Source organism: Aphelocoma coerulescens, unplaced genomic scaffold, assembly GCF_041296385.1.
Source record: "Aphelocoma coerulescens isolate FSJ_1873_10779 unplaced genomic scaffold, UR_Acoe_1.0 HiC_scaffold_105, whole genome shotgun sequence".
In the NCBI taxonomy this organism is placed as follows: domain Eukaryota; kingdom Metazoa; phylum Chordata; class Aves; order Passeriformes; family Corvidae; genus Aphelocoma; species Aphelocoma coerulescens.
The window spans coordinates 442,604-464,735 of NW_027183467.1; the positions used below are offsets into that span (position 1 = coordinate 442,604).

Sequence of the window (22,132 nt, forward strand, 5' to 3'; positions counted from 1 at the left end):
TTAAGTCCACTCTTCCAGCAGCACCTCCATCTTATTCTTTCCATTCCTTACTCTTCACTTTCATGCAACTGTATTTCAGTAAAATTTCTCTCCTGTATCTTCCCACTTCAGCTCCTGGACTATACAGATGATGTCTTGGGTTTTTACTCTTTGCTGATAGACAGACTGGGTGGGAGAAAAAAAAAAAAAAAAACCAACCCAAAAAAGTCCTGATGATGCCTGGGGAGTCCCTGTAGCTCGTCACACTTCACCGCTTCCCACCAGAGACTAACGAGTCATGGACAGACTCCTGCCAAGACTCATGCAGCAGACTCTTGTTCAAGGTGCACATCAGCATTTTGGGCAGACATATGTTGATTATTAGCTGGGATCACAGGTGCTGGACAAGTAGCAATGCTTCCCTGACGAAGGAACACAGTATTTTCACTATCCATAAATGTCTACAAATCCAGCTTAATCCCAGCCCCAACATAGGCTGGAGCTATTTTTCTAGCTGCGTGCCATCTTTTTGAGAGAAGCATGAAAAAGAACTGTAGCACAAGCTCTTCTGAAACAGGATTTGGAGCCAGCAAGGCAGTCAGTTCTTCAGGCAAATCCTCTTGCCCAACCATTCACATTTGGAGCAGTATTGATTTGATGAACAATAAGCCAAGGAGTTTTGGGGCTGAGCAGGGCACTGTGGTTTAAACCAGGCTTGTAAAGAAAACAAAAACAAAGGAGCCATTAAAGAAGACACAAGTTAAGAGATATGAATCAGTTTTATTTTATAAATAGAGATGAGCTTTCCTGCAATTGCCAACATAGCTTTAATGTGTCATTTACTATGGGATATTCTGGTCTCGCTTATTTTAAATACCTGGTCAAGTAAGGATAAGCCAGTGCTGTTGTGCTTGCTATAAAAATATAGTGGGATCTGATCTTCCAAAACTAATATGCTCCAAAATCTTAAGGATTTCTAATGAGGGGTAAAGATTGTAATGAAATGCTTTCTCCATTTGAAGACAATTGCACACATTTAAGAGTCACAGCTTTGCAGGAACTGAAAGGCTCTTGAAAACTGAAAGCACACTGTGATTCATCATCTCACCCTCAAACCTACTGTTTGTTTCTCTTTCACGACACTATTTCCAAAGTAATTTACAGGGGGTGAAAAAAATAAACACCAAAAGGAGAAAGCTATGACATGGCTGCAGTCTGTACAACCCCTGTCCTCACAGCCATAAGGAGCTGGTCAATGCTTCATCAGCCCTGTGATGCTGTCCCACCTCACACCATCTGCTACATGGAAAGTGGTAGAAGTGGAAGAGAAACACGGATAATTTAAGGCTAACTAAAGATACATCCATAGAAAGCCCTTCTGAGCAGCTTTGTGCAACAAATGCAAAAATCAGCCATGGTGTTTGACACATTAACAATTACAGGGCTTAAACAGGAACAGCAATACAGCATCGGGGAGGAGAACTAGACTTCATTTGGTTTGTACAACCTGAGAAATAAACAACTAATGAAAAAAAAGAAGTCCCATTCCCACTGATGCTGTACAAACCTAATTTCACATGTTGCTTAATTGCGCTGAGATGCTCCATGTTCAGCTATGAAACATAGTGGCTTCACAACTACTCTTTGGGTTGCTTTGAAAAGTCACCATCACACACAAGCTAATGCCTTTCTGTTACACAGGAACACAAATGTGCATACAAACAGGTCTGTGCTGCCTCAAGCTTACCAGATCCCATCCCACAGGGTGCAAAACGGACCTAGTTACTAAATTTCACCTGAAATTATACTGGTATCAGAAGATGGTACAGGCCCAGGACAGAATATCTTAATGCTCATCACTACTAAGTGCTGTGCTTTCAGGTGTTTATTTCTCCCTCTCTAGGCCAAAGCAGAGCAAGAGCTTCCTACCTATTCCTTTCCAAAGATGTTGGCTTAAGCTACTGCAGCACTTCCTTTGGGGAAGTTTTCATGAGGTTGGAACAGAGGAGCTAATTCTGGGGAGAAGATACTCATGGATGTGTCCAACTTTGCACCTGAAATCATGTTCAGTGTTTCAAAATCAAGGTCTCCGAGTGCTCCCATCTACCACATCATCCCGGGACAGACCAAAACCAACAAATTGCTGCAGAGAGGCTTGATCCAATGACTCAACTACAGACACAACCATTAAAAGCTAACAGAAGTAATGTGAATATAGTTTTAATACAATCATAAAGGTGTTACCTGGAGAAATGCATATTCTAGAACAATGCTATTATGTATACTGGTTCTTACAGACACATCTTGTTTTGACAACAGAAAGCTGAGTTTATACATATCCACATTTTTAAAAAATTTGTTTCAGCTAGCCTTACAGTGAAGTTAGGAAAAGACTAGGTTGTGGGTTCAAAAGAAAATAAATGAAAAATAAACGAGGGAGAGGAAAAAAAAGCCAGGCATGATGAAGTATTTTTATTCTGCTATATATTTTTATATTTCAGAGCTCACAGCTGAGCCCAGATTCTTGGGTATACAATATAGAAAGCAAGAGCAATGAAATCCAAACTGAAACACATACCAGGAATCACAAAGCAGGCTGCAAATTGCTTTCCCATTAGTGCAGCTGAACACGTGGCCCTGGTAACCCACCCAACAGCAAACTGCACCTCCAGCAAACCACTGGAAATTTCTTCCCTCAAAGTATAGATGGTTTAAAAAAAAATATTAATTCAGATGAATAATGTTAAGTGCCTCCTTTTTACAGAGGGTGGAGCAATTCCACACATTCACCTAATTCCAAAGTGCTTCATCCCCAGTTTGGGTCTTCTGGAAGATGTCTGAAGTGTCTCATGAGACACTGTCCCCACTGCATACCTTGGAGGGCAGCAGCTGAACCCCACGGTGGTACTGGGTTCATTAAGTCTCTACTAATGAGATCTGTGCCCAACCTCAGTGGGGAACAGTCAGGCTGAAATTATTATACAGAACCTTAGAGGTGATTTACTCCTCAAAGTTTCCACTGGCAGGAAGAGCAAGTATGGAGGAAAGGAGGAGTGGAAAAACCCCCAAATGTCATTTCTGATTAACCAGGTGCAAGGAAACTGCAGATATCACACAGGTGCTCATTCTCCAGCAAGTTCACACCACCAACTGAAGCCTCTTCAGTGCAAAGTAGAACTTCAAAGGCTACAGAGCACAGCCAAAACAAAAACCAAAAAGTTGTCCAATTGTAACAAATTCATGGTATTTCTCTAATACTGACTCCATTGCTCAAGCAAACACAGGAGTATGCAGGAGAATGTAAAGACATCTTACCAAAAGAGTATTTTAAATTTAAGGTTTTTTCTTCTGAAAAGATTAAAATAAATTTAACTCTAAATAATAATTAAGAATTTAACAAATATTCATAGAAGGGGCTGATCAGCACTAGAAGTTGTTTTCAGGAAAGCCTTATAAACAGATTCCAATGCCAAAGGAAAAAAAAAAACCACAAAACATCCAACAGATTATAAATACCAGACATAAAAAGACTTGAAGAAGAATGAAAATTTACCTGGGCTGTGAATACACCATAATCCTGTGTTACTGTGCTCAAGTCCATTTGTCTAACACCATAGGAACAGCTTTAGCTTTTTTATTTTTATAATTAATATAAAGAATAAGTGCAATTTTATTTCTATTCCAGATCACTGATTTCACCTCAATGTCTGCTATCAAATCCCTGTCCGAGCTCACTTGTCCGAACTTTTACGAGGTCTGCGGAAGCTGGACATGTTCTCATTCAGTGCATAGATCCTTCGAGAGAACTCCTCAAACTCCCCCAGGACTTGTTCATCACACTCCACTGCTACAGCATGCTCCACCGGGATGGAGTTAAAGTCTTCCAGCTGATCTCCTGCGCTGAACCCTGTCGCTTCCATACCCATGATCTCCTCTGCCTGCTCCACAGTGCAGCAAAGGACGGGGTTGAGTGCAGGCTGAAACTCACAGGGCTGCTCATTGCTCATGGTGTCAGAGCACTCACCAGGCAGAAAGGCCCCATTTATTGCACTAGAACGTTGTAAGAAAGATTCCTGCCCATCTTGGATATTGTTTAGGCTCCCATTTTCTCTGTTTAAACTACTGCACAAGTCCTGGCCTTTCTTGGTATTTCTTTTGGAGGAATCCACAGAGGTGTCCAAGGAAGAACATATGGGTCCAGGTTTTTTATCCAGCTCTCCAACAAGGGCTGTGACAGCAACAGGCTGTGTTAAAGCAGAGTCGTAACTAGGAGGAGGAGTTTTGTACTGTAGTCTCTCGCTTCCTGTGCTGGCTCGTTTTCGGAGTCCTTTATCTGGAGAAGGAAGCCCACTGGAAAAGCCAATATCCAATCTGCCGAAGCTAGAGCTCTGTCTCTTTGGAACAGGAATTGCACTGGATGTATGGTGTCGATCGCTGTAACAGAAGGAGAGAATACATCACACCCATCAGGCACACTCATGAGCAATACAGATGTTTAATCAAAGGCTGAAGCAATTATTTTATCACAACTCCAGGCTCCATTTGGCCAACAACTTATATCCTAAAGTGCTAAAACCCCAAATGTGTTTAGTGCCGTATGAACCACAGAAGACACTCCAGAGGACACCTGTACTGAAAACCAGTGAGGTTGTGTAGGAACACTTACACAGCTCTATGGTTTCGTGAGTCAATCACCCAAGAAACCATCACATTATGCTAATTTGTACTGTTAACACCATTTTAAAGGACCACTCTGCACTTCATGAAATATTATTGTTGACCATATATTTATGTATTTATGGCCTGTACTGGCTCATCATAAACTCTTCAAAAGTGAGTAATAATGGCTGAATCCTCTATGAGCAAAGAATCCAACAGTGGACTTCCCTGACAACTGCACAAAGGAGAAAAACCACACCAACTTCACTATTTGCAGAGGGTTATTCTTGCCAGATCTTCTGCTTTTCTGTGCCAGTCATTCCAAAACTTTTTGGACAAATGTCAACCTCTGTTTCTTGAAGAACATGAACTAATCAAGACTAATTTACAAGTCTGACTTTAGTGTTTAATACAGTTCCACAAGCCACTTTCACTGTCTCAAGCTCTATGATTTGGAAAATCAATTTTACGTCATCTTGGGTGTGTTATGAGAATTTTCCTTCATCAGCTCAATACTTATCCAAATATAATCACCACCCTATATGCAAATAGTATGTTGTACATTAACATAAGCAGCTGGTTCGTTCTCCTTCCAAATTAAAGAAAAAAAGTTAAAAAACAGCTATTATCAATCTGCTGAATATACAACTCTAAGATTCAACCACTGTCAGTATGAAACTCCTTCACGAACTCCATTTAAAAGAAACACCTTCTGCTCAAGGCCTGACACATTTTGGGATCTGTCTGGCAGGGGAAAATCTTGAAACAGCAGTTACGAGTAGTCCCTAGCTCAGATCCTTTTCCACATTACTCTTCTTGTTTTGCTCCCCTTTGTAAATAGAATAAAGTAGATTGCAACAAGTCCCTCTGTGAAGAATAAGCGTCCCCATGGGAAGGCAGTGAGTAGTACTACTGCTGTTGAATTTCCTTTCCCATATTAACTCCTCCCAGGCTGCCCCTAAATGACTCTGTAGGGCTCCTGTCTCTTTCACAAAACCCTCAAATCACCTTTAGGAGAAGCTGTTTTTCAGAATACACATTTGCAGACAGTGAAGCAGAAAGGTAAGGTGTGGGGTATGCCCAGCCTCTGCCCTGGAGGGAAGCCTGCTGAGATAGGGAGATTGCACAACCTCGCAGCAGAATCCCCCTGGAAAAGGCAGCCACCTTTCAGTTATGGCGAGAGAGGACACAGACCCATGATCCTCTTGGAGATCCTATGCAGATCCTTTGTAACCCATTGGCTTCTACCCTCTCACACCCACCCCTGTACCCCTATAAGATCTAGCCCTCTGCCCCTGTGAGACTAGAAAGCTCGTCCCTGGCCTCCCTTTGCAGTGTGTGGGCTAATAAAGCTGCCTCATGTGGAACTGCTATACGGGCCTCTCGTCTCTCTCCTCCTGGTCTGGCCTGGAGATTGCCTCACAGAGCAAGAGCTGAAATCACTAGCTGAAAATCACTAAAGAGCTGTTAGCCTCTCTTCAAAGGCACTCCGGGGGCTGAGGGAAAACTACACAGGCTCCAAGAAGACGGTTCTTCACGGGACCATCTCTCCAGACCGGTTACGGTTTCCTGGGTCTGAGCTACAGACCCCATACCAGCTACCACAGTAACGGCCACACATGAAGGCAGCAGCAAAACCATCAACTTTCTTCTTAGATTTCAACAGCTGTTTCAGACCTTTTGAATGCAAACTCCACAAAGCCTTAACAGCTTTGTCTTTCAACCAATCCCTGCACCATCAACCACTTATATTCAGAATGAAGTAATATGACAAACACAAGAATCTGTGGCAGGACACTTGTGAACTTTACTCAGGCAATTTGCACTGCAGATATATTAGGGATGGTCTGTTTTGCCCTCACTTCCCTCAGTTTAGTGCTTTCTGCCTTCATTCAGAAAATAAATAAATACACTGTATTACTTATTTGATGAGACTGTTTATCTTATAGTTAAATGACAAGTTCTAGGAATTTACCCAAATTTCAAGATGTGCAAATATTCACAAAGACAGATTTTCTAGACACTTCACTGGGTCAAAGGACATATCATCCCATTTTTATGTGAACTAATTGCTCAGGACAAGTGATAGCTAAGTACTACAGATCACTACTCAAATTATAGGACACTTTGCAAAGAAGCAGCTGGTGCATTTCAGTCCAAGAGATCTAAGGTTTTGCTGCCTTTCCTATTCTAGATAGACCCATGTTGCAGAGCTGAATATCTCTCTCCTATTTGGGCAGGACAGTGTATAACAGGGTGATTTGCACGTCTTGCCAAAGAGATGTGGCAAGATGCATGTCCCACCTTGAGCCACAGAAAGAAGGACAAGCAGGGGCTCTGTGTAACAGAACTGGACTTCCTTCTCCCCTCTTCTTTACAAAACTGGGCACAAAGCACAGGCTGGGACTAGTCTTTCTGCTAAGAGCAGCCTAAGCCTGATTCAAGCCTGGAGGAAAGGAGCCTCCAGGCAAGAGAGTTTTGAGCATTTTGCATCTCTAGAATGAGCTGCATATAATTTGTTTTTAAGTCTGGACCTATCTGACAAATCAGCTGCCCATTAGCATTTAAAATAGTGAGTATGCAAGAAGATGGGGTGGACACTATTCCCACAGGATCTTCTTTTCAAACTCAAGGGCCACTTATTGTAGATGTGTGGATGTGGCACTTAGGGACATAGGTCAGTGGTGACCTTGGCCTCGGGGAATGGTTGGTCTCAATGACCTTAGAGGTCTTGTCCAACCTTAATGATTCTATGATTGCCATCCTTTTCCAAAAGAAATGGGCCATTCCCAAAAACACCCCCTGCAACAGTAATGATAAAAATAATTCCACTTGGTTTCTATCAAGATGTCAGGAAATGGAAACATATTCCTGCTGAATTGGAACCAAGGGGGGCTGCAATCCAGAGAAACAATCCCCACATCTGAAATAGTAATTTTTAAAAAAATTTAAAAATAATTAAAGAACACCCACCAACCAAACCAACCAACCAACCAAAAAAAAAAACCAGCAAAAACCCCCAAGACTAGGTATAATACAAGATTTACTGGAAGGATAACTTTTTTTTCTTCATGTGCAATGGATTCCAGATGCAGAGATGTATCATGTTAGTTGTTCTGCCAACAGTTTGTGTTCAGCTTCACCAAGAGACTTCCACAGCAACAGCAGAAACAGTCTCTATGGCAGCTACAGAAGTTATGGTACAGGACACTTGTATCCCTTGGAAAGTAAAAGAAAAATTTGACGTCAAAGCATCAGATCTGTAACACCCTGCATAGTAGTGAGGGCTTCCCATCTCCCCTTCCAGGCAGAATGACTAAAAGGTTTATAGGAAATTCTGCCACTTCTCTGGATTTTATTCAATCATCCACAGGTTAAAATAGGTATTTAAGAGGCTAAAATCTTATTCAGGAAGAATTTCAAGCCATACCTTGTGGATTTAAGATGTGTGTTTGTCAAAATAGTGACAAGACTATCTACTCTTTACACAATATTTGAGTGATAAAAACTCTTGCCTGGAACATAAGCAGTCAGAATTGGGCCCAGACAACTTACAAACACAGTGGCCTGAACAGCAGCCTATAGATGGGTATGGAGTAGATCCTCCTGTTGAATACACTTTGCAGCACAAGGTGCAAGACCTCACAAGAATAAGTGCCATCTCAGATGAGGAGGACACAGAGATAAAGAAGAGCAGAAAGCAGGCCTAGGTTTAATCCCAGCTCCTGAAGTTGCAGGGGCACACTGTTTTGCAAAACCCTAGTAATTCTAGGAGAGATCAAACCCAAGGCAGTCTCTTTGCCATCTTGAGTAATACCTCTTACCTGTTGTACTGTGTTGGAAACTTGCTCAAATTAATTTATCTTAGATTGAGCTCTTCAAAGGAGAGAGACTTCAGTATGGCATAGGACTGCCTAATTGCCAAACCCCAAGTTACCTCCAGAATAGCTGAGGTCACTTGGCTTGTTCAGCCTGGAGGAGGTTGAGGATCTCCCCACAATGTGCAGCTGCCACCCAAGGGGCAGCAGAGCAGAAGCTCCAATCTCTGCTCTCTATGACCAGGAACAGGACCCAAGGGAATGGCTGGAGCTGTGTCAGGGGAGATGTAGGTTGTTTATCAGGAAAAGGTTCTTCCCCCAGAGCATGGTCAGGCACTAATCAGACTCCCAAGGGCAGTGGTCACAGCCCCAAGGCTGCCAAAGCTCAATGAGTGTTTGGACAATGCTCTCAGACACAGGGTGGAATTGTTGGGGTGTCCTGTGAGGGCCAGGAGTTGGGACTTGATGATCCCTGTGCATCCCTTCAACTCAGGATATTCTGTGATTCTTCAGCAGGTCTTGATCAGCTCAATTTAGGCACAGTAGCAACTCTTCTATGAAGCAGAAGAAACTTAAGTGTCTGAGTAAACCAACATGAAAACTGAAGTGTCTAATTAGCACAAGAAAAACAGCTTTAAAAATTGTTGCAGTGGGCATGTAAGTTTGAATTCCACCTCAGAAGAAACATTCCTAAATTCCTTTGTAAAACTAGACCTTACAGGAAAATGGGTGAGAAATTAATTAGTTTGCAGGACCAGGAGAGTTCTTTAAAAGGTTGTTACAACAAGGCTACACAAGCTAACATGTTAGGTATGCCTGAACAATACCTCTTTAGTCCAGAAGCCAAAAAAATCTTCCCTTCCTTACTAAATTGAACTGGCAGAATGATCTTTCCAAGTGATCTAAACATAGCAGCAGTAAGTTGTTAATCTCTCTCATCTACAAAATAACTTCTCATAGGGCAGTAAAGCAGAAATTATCCCCATTTATTGTACAAGTATTCAAACTAATGTATTAGAATAAAAAACACTTGCAGCCAGGTTCCTTGAATGACATGCGGTGAAATAGACCTTAAGACTTTAAAACCAGGTTTTAAGATGCTGGAGAAATAGGGAGCAGAGTTCAGAAACTGTCCATTGTTACCAATAAATATGAATAGGATGGGTTGAGCTTCCATCAGGAATAAATAAAGGGGTAACAGCCCAAATCTGAGAACAAAGGAATGAAGTCAGTAGTATGGTTTATCTGCTTATCAAATATTAACTAAGACATCTAGATAGAAGTAAGTATGTATAAAGACTTTGGAGATCAGCCATTCAAGAGGTAATTGCCTAGGCTCCTTCCACAGTCACTGGAGAAGGAAAATGAGAGAAGGGTGGTAATCCCTTATTGAGAGCCAGGGGGAAAGTCATCTTCCCTGGATGCCTCTTCTTAATCACAGGGGGCAACCTAGGCAACAAGCTCAGACTGAGTGACAAGTGTCTACAAGGCAAACATGAGAAGATAAATAGCTTTCCATAGACTTTTAATTAGACCAATGGTCATAGTCTTGCAGGCAAGTAAAACAAACCCATAATGGCTCTGGGTATAGTGAATTAAACTTACATCTTTTCTTGTGCCATCACCTCCCTCCAGGTGATAATGGAAGTCATATTGAGGTTTTAGTTCAAACGTAATGTTAAGAGAGAGGCACAGAGCTCAGAAATACAAGGTTGCTATTAATCCCTATGAAAACAAGGAGCCGATGGAGGGTGTCTATTCCATTTCTGTTTTGAGGCTGTACTGTTACAATAATTCACAGCATTCACATCAAGGCAAAGTCCAGAGAAAGAATCCCAGAATAGAATCCCAAAAGGGTCTGGGTTGAAACCAACTTTCAAAACCATCTAGTTCCAATCCCCCTGCCATGGGCAGGGACACCTTCCACTAGACCAGGTTGCTCCAAAGCCCCATCCAACCTGGCCTTGAACACTTCCACAGATGGGACAGCCACAGCTTCTCTGGGCAGCCTGTGCCAGGGCGTCCCCACCCTCACAGGGAAGTATTGCTTCCTAATTTCTAATCTAAACCCACCGGCTGTCAGTTTAAAGACATTGCCCCTTGTTCTTTGAGCTTCACAGCTCATGAAATTAATAAAAAAAAATATAAAAATATATAACAAAGAAAGTAATGTTAGAAAACAATCATCCAGTTACTCAGAAACTTTAGAGACTGTCAGGTATTGTCCCCAGTGAGAAGGATTTGGCTTGCAGGAGCACAGGCCTTTACTCTAAGGCACAGCCTTGAGCTGAATTACTTGGGTTGGGCTGATTCAGCTTCCAGCAACAATTTCTTGGTTGGTCTCCTGAGACAGCAAACAGGCGTGGATGCCTGTTCAAAAAGAATGGCCTGTGACTTGTTGAGTATAAAAACTGATTTGATTAACTGTCATCAGGTCCTAATGACTTTTAGTCATCAGGTTGGATGACACTAGAACTGGTCACGCATATGGATATGAACAGTTCCTGTCAGAAAGCAGGATTTTTAAATTTAAAAAAAAAGAGAAGCCTCAGGTTTATTGGACATTATAGATAGGAGAATGACATCATCACCAGGTTCAATATTTCAATTGCATCCAAATCTCAAAAGCCAATTCTAACAGTCTGACTTCAGCTCTAAGTTTTTCTGGCAGCAAAATGACGTAGTAGCTATTTTCTCCCAAAATATTAATTTTCACTAGTTAATAAATAGTCAGTTTGAGCATTCTTAGCCCTAAGGCAGAAGACATACTCCCCACTGTAAACAGGCGAGATAAAGTGACTGAAGTAAGACACAAATATTTCTGAAATTATTTTCTTAGTGAACACATTCTGGTTGCAGTTTTGATAAAATTTCTTAGGTCAGATTCACCTGTGATTGTTTAATCTGTTTGCAAGTGGCTCAGAGAAACTTTAAAGCAATATGAGGGACAAAATACAATTCACAGGCTCAAATATGTATCTTTTCCTCCCCACAAAATGTTTCCTCTGAGGAACATTACTGGAACACAGCTGGACAAAATACTAAACTTTGATTGCCTGGCCAAAAGCCAAAATCCACAGCTACAGCACTTTGCTATGAGAATGCTTAAAAAAACTGCAAACACTTACACACCATTTGATCTTTTTTTGTTGCAAACTATGACCTCATGGCAGTAAGAACACTAAATGAAGGTGTTTTAGTTGGTTTACAGCCATCTGAAATGCTTGAAGCTCCATGAGCAGCTCAGAGCCAATATGATGTCAACCGTGCTAAAAAGCACTAATAGTTTCTCACCTTCTTAGAGATTACTGGTTAAATAATGTACAATAGCAGCAGGAAGGCTGCTAATATGAAATTAAGATGAAATTGCATCTTTTGGCAGCTAAGAAATTCTGCAACACATTTTTAAAAAATGAAATCTTCATTAATTAAGTCACCAGAGTTTTCATAACTAAGAAGTTTTGGGCTCCTCTTGATTCTAGCAGTATATAAATCAAGACATATCCTCAAAACACAAATTTAAGCCTTGGCACTCAAGTATTTTTCAGGAAAGCCTTTAAATGCAGCACAAAAGGGCATCTCTCTGCCTACGACAAGCCCTTCCAAAGGAGTATCTTGTATTTGCCAGTATTAGATAAGTCTACTGTCTGTTCACTAGGGAAACATCTCCGTGCTGGACTGCTTGGGTTTGCAGCATGTTCTTTACTTTCTGTTAATCGCAAATACTATCCCTCATAAGTTACAGAGCAAAAACAAAGTAAGCTGAAGAATAGGAGAGAAAAAGAGTCAGTCTCTTGATTTAATGCAGCCATGATCTAAAGAGCCTTAACTTGTGAAGGGTAAATCTGAACATGCAAAAAGAAATAAAACTGTATTAAAAATGTACAGGCTATATGAAAGTGGGGATTTGAAGAGGACGTAAGAGAAATGGGGAGAGCAACTTTTTAAACAGGCAGAGAGGGACAGGACAAGGGGGAATGGTTTTAAACCAAAAGAGAGGAGATTAACATTAGAGATTAGGAAGAAATTCTCTGTGAGGGTGGTGAGGCCCTGGCACAGGTTGCCCACAGAAGCTGTGGCTGCCCTATCTCTGGAAGTGTTCTAGGCCAGGTTGGACAGGGCTTGGAGCAAACAAGGTCTAGTGGGAGGTGTCCCTGCCCATGGCAGGGAAGTGGAACAACATGACCTTTAAGGTCCCTTCCAATCCAAACCTTTCTATGATTCAGTCTCAAATGCTGGAATAAACTGCCTGCTCACAAGAAGAAGAATTTAAGAGCAAATCTGCATAGGGCCTTTTGCATACACAACAGCCAACCTAAAAAACTGAGCTACTTTTCTGGAAGCCAGTGAAACTCCAGGACTAAAAAACTGGAAACAGACAGAATTATTCCCAAAAGGAAACAGAAAAGATTCGGGGGACCACAACAGAGACAGTTTAAATCAACAACAACTTTGGCTCATCATCTTTCCCCTTAAGAGTCAACATCCAGATTCATTACCAGGAAAGTCAGTTTTTGCAGCTCTGTAGCCTCTAACAGTGTGTGAGGGAACCAACAGATTTGTCTTGATTTTGTCTGCATACAGCACAATAATATTTTGCAGTAGGGGTAAGGGAGAAGAAAAGTAAACACAGAAGGATATTGGTACCAGGAGAGATATGAAGATGGAAGTACAGCTTTAGACCTGCAAGCTTGCTGCAATAAATCACACAAGTTGGGATGTGAAAACATTTATTAATCATTTCAGTGTAATGTCTGAGAAACCAAAACAACACAAATCTCACCAGGCAGAGAGAACCAGCCACTAAACCTTGATGTGATGCACAGACACTGAACTCTGCAGACCTTCCAAAGGGTCAAAGGCTAGCCCAGAGCTCCAGGCAAAACATATAGAAGGAACTCATAGAAGACTGAAGCAGGGATTTTAAAGCCAAATTTGCTCTGATAGATATATGAAATAGGTGAGCTCTTCTACAAAAGCCAGGGAGGATTTTTTGGGGTTGTTTTTAATCTAAAATGGTAAAGATTATGGTGGTGAAATTCAGAAAACCCAGCTACAGTGCTCAGAAAGGAAAATGAAGACCAGCAACAGGACCAAACAAACCAGGCAGTGTGAGTATGTGGATAAGAAAACCTCTTGTCTCCCTGCTCTTATCCTGCAAACAAACAATAACCTGGAAATATTTTATTGACTACAGTTTGTGTCAGAGGGTATCAGATGACTCACAGTAACCTGAAAACAAAAATTTCCCTCAAGTCTTCATTTTAACAGCTAGTGGTTTTTCTGCTTGTTTCAACGTACGTAATCAGGTATTATCCACAGGACTGTGCATATCTGTATACTGCCCAATTATGTAAGTCTAGCCAGTTTTCTCCTCAAGCTAGACTCCCTGTAAAGCCTCATTTCCATTTATATTATTAGGAAGCACTAAGAAGCATTGTTTGGAATCATCAGTTAAAAAAAAAAAGAAGTTAAAAATTAACAACTATGCATACAAGTTCTGGAGATGAGAAGGAAATTAGGCATAGACATCCATGGGGGGAAGAAGGGAATGTGATATTCCCGAAGAACCACGCTTAATATTCCTGCATGGAAATATTATCCAGCCAAAAAAAAGTGCTTTGTTTTGTTAATGATTGTGCATCACCTATAGAAAACAACAGGATTGTATGGTGGCAAAACCTCCAAGGCATAACTAAAGTTTCCAGATCAGTTCTTCAGAGCCAGCACATGCCAGAAGGGAAGAACAGGTGAAAATTATTCCCATTTCACATGTTTCAGTGTCAACCCACTTCCGCTTATTCAAGACTGTAGGACCATGACCTGCACCCCCTCCACTCTCTACCAATGAGCAGAGAGAAGTGCTACAGAAGTCAGAGTCTGGCCTTTCACTTTCAGATTTGCTGAGGGGACCACAGATCATCTGAGACTTTTACACTACTATGATGGATATCACACAAAAACTCACAGTGATAATTTCCCAATGAAGAAAGCTTTTCTTTATGCATCTTGCTAGAGGAAAAAAGAAAAGCAGGGAGAATCTTTTCAGCTGTACCTGAAATTACTTACAGAGTAACACTGCACAAGGGACTGAGCTTCCTTTTCTCAGGACCTATTTACTTCCTGTGTTGGCTGAGCTGAATTTCCATCAAGCAACACTTTTTACAGTACTGCTCAAAGAGGAGGCTTCTTGTACTCCTATATTTGTTTTCCTTAGCCAAGATTCCAACCAGCAACCTGGCGGTGGGGGTATTCAGCTTGCAGAACAGGCTGGAGAACAGAAGGCTCCAGGGACACCTTGAAGCCCTCGCCAGTACCTAAAGAGGCTCCAAGTGAGCTGAAGAGGGACTTTGGACAAGGGCCTGGAATGACGGACAAGAAGGAATGGCTTCCCACAGCCAGAGGGCAGGGTTAGATGGAATATTGGGAAGAAATTCTTCCCTGTGGGGGTGGTGAAGCCCTGGCACAGGTTGCCCAGAGAAGCTGTGGCTGCCCAATCCCCGGATGTGTTCAAGGGCGGGTTGGACGAGCTTGGAGCAACCTGATCTAGTGGGAGGTGTCCCTGCACGTGGCAGGGAGTGGGAACTGGATGATCTTTAAGGCATTTTCCAGCCCAAACCATTCTATGATTCCCTGTGACCTGTTATAGTAGAATTCACACAAGCACCTTTTAATATCAAAATCAATTTTAAAAAGAGAAAACAGGAGGGAGAAGAAACTGGTTTGCTCATGAGAGTTAAGAGGGCAGAAAAACAAAACCATTCTATGATTCTATGATAAGATGAGAATGCAGGATAAAATAATTGTTTAAAGCAAGAGACTGCATGAGTGCACACAATTCAAAGAGCATAAATTAAAACCATGTGAATACAAAACATCTATTACCTGTTGAAATACACTGGGTAGTGAACTGTGCTTCCACATTTAGTAAAGTTCACCTCAGTTTAAGGAAAAGTGGTTAAGCCTCCTGCTCATACAACTGCTGCAAGATAAACCTAAACTAACTTTAGCCTTAAAACATAGAAACCTGTCCCATTTGATTCTGCAGAAGTGGAAGATGAGTCTGAATCCTCCAGAGTAAATCAGAGCAGAAGTACATGGGATTTCCCTGGAAGATACTATAACCTTCAGTTATCTGTTAATGTAGCTTCTCATTTAGCAACAATGCTCAACATGCAACAGCTATTTTCATTAGCAGCAATTATAATACAGAGAGGTTGTATTGATTATCATTCAGATTCCCATGCAGCTCACTTGAATTACACAGTCAGGGACTGCCTGGGCTATGACCTGTTCTGCTAAAGCAGTTTGATACAGAAGGTGCACCTGCTACCAAACATTAAATACAGTCTTAAGACAACAATTAATTCACCTCCCTCTAGTGAAGAACATTTTTTTTTTCAAACAGGATTCCCCTGCTACATCAACCTCTGAGGAGAGTTGTGGGCCCATCATATGGAAGAACTTAAGAGCATAAGAAAACAGTAGAATGTTGTGGACAGTTACATGGTCTGTATTTTGGGAAGGTCACAATCTCACCAAGCATGCTCAGCTTGTGAAGAGGAGATGCTTGTTTGTGACAAATCATTACCTTCAATTTTTTTGTAGCATCCATCTCTTTCTTTTAAATTACAAAAAATAAATACTTACCATCTAACCATTAGCCCAAGCTCCATGAAGTTTTTCAGGTTAGGAAGAGTTTGCCTTAGATCTGGAGTACTCAGCCCATGCTGATATCTAAGCTACAAGAACAGAAAAAAGCCCTAAAATTAGCACAGCTTTCCAAATCCCAAAGAACATAACATCATGGTCAGTTAATTTACTAGGTTTTTAAGAAGTTTAGGATGATTATCCAGCAGTTTTCAAGATATTTATTCTCCTTAAGAAAATGTTCAATTTACTACTTGTATTAGGAAACCCGCCCAAGTGATGCCATGAAGATTTTTGCCTTTTCTTTTATACCTCTGTTATACCTTTTTACAACTTCTGTATTCCTAGTGCTTTTTGCCTACATTCTTAGACTTGTTTGACAAGCTAAGAGACTAAACAGTTTAGAAGCTTCGTAGCTAGGGATCAGTGTGCCTCAGACCCCAAGGTCCTCTCCAGAACACATTCTGTAAACCAAGATAGAGCCATCCAGGGGAAGGTTCCTTGGGGAGGGGGGCTCACTTGAGCCTCTCATTGGGGAATCTTTGATAGATCTGCTAATTAGTAAAACCTATAATGTTATACCCGATGTTGGGGAGATAGACTCGGCAGGGTGCATCTCGATGCATATGACCTGGACGTGTACACCTAAGGATCCTTAAAATAAATACCAAGGTAAAATCCCTTTTCCCCTTCTAACCATGTATGACTCTTGATTTTAAGACCAGGAAAAGGCATCACAAGAACAGGGACAAAATAATCAGTCAACCTGACTCTTAAGCCTCCTTATAATTTTCCTATTTTCTATCTGCAACAGGAGAGCAGGCTCACAGCTTAAAAACACAGCCATTACGGGAAGAGACCAAATTCCAACACAATGTTCTATATTAATGAATTCCAAATATTTATCTGTGTGTACTTGTCAGTTTGAGTGTATCACAGTATGCTGGAATCAGTAATAGAATTCTTATAGTAATATCAACAAATAAAAATACATATTGTCACACAACTGATCAATATCTGTGCTCCTTATACAGTTTATATCAACATTTAAACTCCTGTTATTAGCATCATAATTAAATTCAGCACTCAAATCAGATGCCACCTAGGGAAGCAAAAGGCTATAAACACTGGCGTACTTTAACCCAAATATTGACTCCTATAAGTTGTTCTTATCCTCAAACTATCAAATGACAGCCACATGACATAACTGTCACTGCTAGGAATTATAAACTCCATGTTTAACAAGTCACCAAGTTAAAAACACCTCTGAAGAAAACAGCACACAGAAGGGAAAAAGTCTGTCTTTCAAGTTTGAATCTCAAAATTTCAGGGAAACTTTGCAGAGAAATTTATCTCTTGTGAGGTTAAAATATAAAAAAACCCCCAAAACTCTACATTCCAGTATCTCTAAGACTACTAAAATGATGCACTACCAACTTAATAAGCAGTTCTCAGCATATGTAAACACCCTCTGGAAGTCTCTGCTGGACTCCAATACAGGCACATACTGCACAAATTCAATGCTGATAGATTTACCTGCTGAAACACAGAACAGTCCCACTCAAAGTTAAATTTCTTTTGTTTAGAATTACACGCCTGTTTCCATAATTCCTGACAGTAAGATGCAGGAAAGTGTCTTAAGTTTCAAAAATTTCTGACTTCTTCCAAACAATCAGTTTTTCACAGAGAAGACTTGAAATTGGGAATGATTTTTATGCTTGTCTGAGTTTCAGAAAGAAAAATTACTTTGGAAGAAAAGCACCCTCAGTACCGCATTGTACAACAGGCAGCCATTTATTACAGTTTATTATTTCCATATGGACAAAGCCAAATCATATGGTGGGCTTGGGTTCATATTTTCTGCTACAATGACAGAACCTGGATTAAGACAACCACACAATATAAATTACAAAACCATCACCACATTCTCCTGATGGGATTATAGTGGATTTGGTTAACTGGAGAACTAGCCTGGAGCAAAGAAATGAAGAAGAAAAAACCCATCAAACTCAAAACTTTACATTTGTTCCTCCTCCAACAATCAAAAGTTCATGGAATACCCCTTTTTATACTCATCCATAGATTTTAAGGTTTCAGAGCACAAAAATAAAGTGGATTAAGGGATCTCTCTATTTCCAACAGCTCAGATCAGAGGAAGGCATGGGTGAGCCCAGTATCCAAACATGAGCAAAACTACTGCTTCTACTAAAAGATATTTTTGTATTTCCAATAGTAGAGATGCATATTAAGTTAGCATGCAAGTTTCATGAAACTTCTAGAAAAAACTGCATACTATTTTGACTTTGCAACAGATTAAAAGCAAAGCAATACTGCCTTGTGTCTGCATCAATACAAGTTGATGATGATGTATTTACAAACCCAGAAACTGCTGAAAAGCTTATGTGCCTTCTATGGGCAGAAAAAACCATACAAAAATCAGCTGATAAATTGGGTTTTAGTCTGGATCCAAAATTACCTCTCCATTAATGCAGCAAAGCTTAACTCCTGCTTCATGTAATTCTGTAGTACTAGTCTTCCATATCCTGATAAAGAAATCTCTGCTTTGCTGCGTGATGCAGGCCACTACAGGTACAACACCAAGCAAATGGGAACATGGAGGTAGAAGGAGCTAAAAACCAACTTTTTTTACTTAAAGGATCAGAACTCCTCTTCCTCTTCTCCTTACCCTCCAACAATTAAAAAAAAAAAAAACCAAAAACTACTAAGAACTGAGTTTTTTCCCCAAACCATAAAGCACTTCTCATACACCTTCCCTTAAGTTTAATTTTTTTAGCATCCAACACCACACATGCAGGGCCAGTTACTCCACCTCATCCAATAAATAGGAAGGCACTGAACAATAGTCATAAGGACGGAGTCCAGAGGACACCATGGAGATGCACCAAGGGCTGCTGGAGCTCCTCTGCTCTGTAGACAGGCTGGGAGAGCTGAGGGTGTTCAGCCTGGAGAAGAGAAGGCTTTAGGGAGACCCCCATAGCCTCTTCCAGTGCCTAAAGGGGCTCCAAGAGCTGGAGAGGAACTTTGGACAAGGGCCTGGAGTGACAGGACAAGGGGGAATGGCTTCAAACTAACAGAGGACAGGGTTAGATGGAATACTGGGAAGAAATTCTTGACTGTGACTGTGGTGAGGCCCTGGCACAGGCTGCCCACAGAAGGCAGGTTCAAGGCCAGGTTGGATGGAGCTTGGAGCAACCAGGTCTAGAGGAAACCCCAGGGCAGCGGGGGTGGAACTGGATGATCTTTAAGGTCTGTTCCAGTCCAAACCATTCTATGATCCCCTGTGACCTGTTACAGTAGGATTCACACAAATACCCTTTAACATCAAAATCAATTTTAAAAAGAGAACAATGTAGGGAGACGCTGCTTTGGTCATAAGAATTAAGAGGGCAGGAAAACAAGAGCAGACAGAGGTAACTGTGTGCTGTCTTGACTCTCCTAAGAAACAGTTCAAATTTCAATTGCTGCTATTAAAAGTCACCTGTCTCCACACTAAGTTTCTAATGCAATAATTTGCAAAATCAGCATTTTATTTAAGATTTTAAAGATTAGCTTGTTTCTTCAGGATATTACAGACCCAGCCACCCAAAGAAAACATGCCTGTTTTAATTGGAGTGAAGATGTGTCCAAGATTTGTGTTCACATAGACCATGTATTCTCCACAGGACTTTGAGTAAATCATTAATGATGTTCCAGTAATAAAATATTAATTCTGATTTCCATACCAATAAATAGCTCCTATATACAGCTTTGTTTTCCCAAGTGCTGCTCTCATTTTAGTTACTAGCAACACTTACTCCACAGAAACAAGATATAGGAGACAAGATGCATCATATTTCATGAACAGTTCAAGGCAGAAGAATTTAAGGAATTACCTGTAGGGAAAAATCTGAAGAAATAGAATAATACATTTATTTTAAGGCCAACTTCTCTACAGAAGACCAGCTAATCATACCAGTGGGTATTTTCTATTATGAATATATATTCCAATATCACAAAAACCCATAAATGTTAAAATAAACTGCATTTAAAACAGCAGCTCTCAGAATAAAAGGTAGATTTACTCTTAAAAAACTTGTATTAGCTCTCTAAGAAAATGTTTAAAGACTGAATTTCTGTAGAAGACTAATACTAACAAAACCACAGTATTAGCTGTAGGTGAAACACAACAAATTGAAGTTAAATTGTAATAAAATGGGCATAATTGGTTTACACTCTTTAGAATGAGAAAAAATAATATTCAGCTGCTCCAGTTTCTACCTGTATTTCCTTCTCTGCAACGGTCTGAACTTACACTGGAAGGTGTCTGTACCCAGGAGTGAACCAGCTCCAATCTGAGCATCTCTGCTCTACTGCCAACCAAGCAGCTTCCAAGGATTTATTTCATCAACAGGACTTAGACTTAAAAACCTCAAATCATGTTAGACAACAGAAAAGCTTACTGCCTTCCTAAAGGTAACTATTCCACAGCCATTTTGCTGTCATTCATCAAATCTACCAGTAGAGATACCTTGTTTGTTAACTAAAATACAAACCTGCAAAAGGTTCAGTTACTTTCCTATGAAGTCCATAGGAAGTAATAGGACTACTAAAGTTTTTCATTTAAGTTGGCTTAAAAAGAAACCATTTAGTTATCTTTCTATTTCTGGGTAATTGCAGATTGCACCCGAGATCAAAATTAGGGGGTTTGCCACTCTGCGGCCGCTCTTAAGAAAAAGAATAATATCCTGCATTTATGTACAAAGAACAACTGTCCATTTCTTATCCTAATTCCTGCAGCAGTATTTAATGACTAATAGTATACAAGCATATACATTTACTTCCAGCCAGAAACTACAGAGTTCCTGGACTCAAATATCTTTTTTTTGGGGGGAGTGCAGAATGACTCCAATTCTAAACTCATCTGTTCATCATTTCTCATATTGTTTCCCCAGCCATATTCATTCTTGTTCTAAGCCACGTGAAAGCAGTCTAACAGCCAGAATAAGTTACTAAAGTTCAAAATAGCAGCACTTTAGTACATATTGTGCATAATATTCAAGTCTATGCCAAAATCTGCTGTATTTTGGACTTCCCTTAGTCCCCACTGCAGGCAACTGGTTCTTGATGTTGTAGCAGCACCTGTACCTACAGAATAGGTGGACCCAACCCACTATTACACTATGCAAAGATCTTGAAATATCAAGGCAGTCAAAAGCAATTTTGAATTATTTTCAGCTACATGAGGAGTTTCTCTTGATAGCATCAAGAATTTCAAAAGAACATCTGCTCCACAAATGTGAAAACCTACAGAGAAAAATAGAAGCAAAAGCGTTGTTTCAAATTTGCAGAGCTGGTCACAAGCCAAGCATTTGCATAAGGTTTTCAGAGAATGTCAAACACTGGGACAGAAATATAAAGTTTTAAAAATTTTTAATAAAATGACATAGTTAATTGTTTTACAAGATCCTGGATGACTTTTCAGAGTATGAAGGAGCACTGGCAGGGATTCAGATGACTAAGCACTGCAATAATGAAAACAGGAAGTGTTGTTATAATGCCTGTTGCTATATAAACAACCATGGGGGATCAGTGAAATAATGCCTGCTGCTATATAAACAGTTGCGTGTGTTTATACCTTTTGGGGGCAATTATAAAATTCTAGATTATTGAACTCTTCATGTGTTGCTTGCCTTTGTTTTACTGAATCTGGCTAGTTGCTCTAGCTCTGAACACCTATGTAGGTTTACTGAAAAACCCTTAAGCTACAACATTAGTGTAATATGTAAATAGCTCTTTAGATAATGTACCTCCAAACTAAGCATCTAAAAATCATTTCATTTTTCATACTTAAAAAGACTTTCAGTAAGCATCAATTACAGTTTGGAAGTAAACATAACCAAATGGGTTTTTAAACTTTTTTTAAGCTTCTTGGAGAAGTAGGAACTAAAAAAAAGAAAAATAACCACTGTGATTATAACAAGTCTTAAAGTCTTGAAGTCCTCAATCTTGCTTTCAGAAGGAGCAAA

General features: G+C 40.4%; 1 protein-coding gene across 3 annotated transcripts in view; it reads right to left on the reverse strand.

The window, feature by feature from the left end:
• Nucleotides 1-739: 739 nt before the first annotated feature.
• UVRAG (UV radiation resistance associated) overlaps nt 740-22,132 on the reverse strand; it is a 107,611-nt gene continuing 86,218 nt past the window's right edge. For 2 of the 3 annotated variants that reach the window (XM_068998422.1, XM_068998421.1), the window contains 2 exons: nt 16,107-16,198; nt 740-4,413 (listed from right to left, as the gene is read on the reverse strand). In XM_068998422.1, coding sequence (XP_068854523.1) covers nt 3,711-4,413; nt 16,107-16,198 — 795 coding nt within the window. In that variant the 3' untranslated portion in view covers nt 740-3,710. The remainder of the gene's footprint in view (nt 4,414-16,106; nt 16,199-22,132) is intronic. The other variant, XM_068998423.1, reaches the window with a different exon arrangement.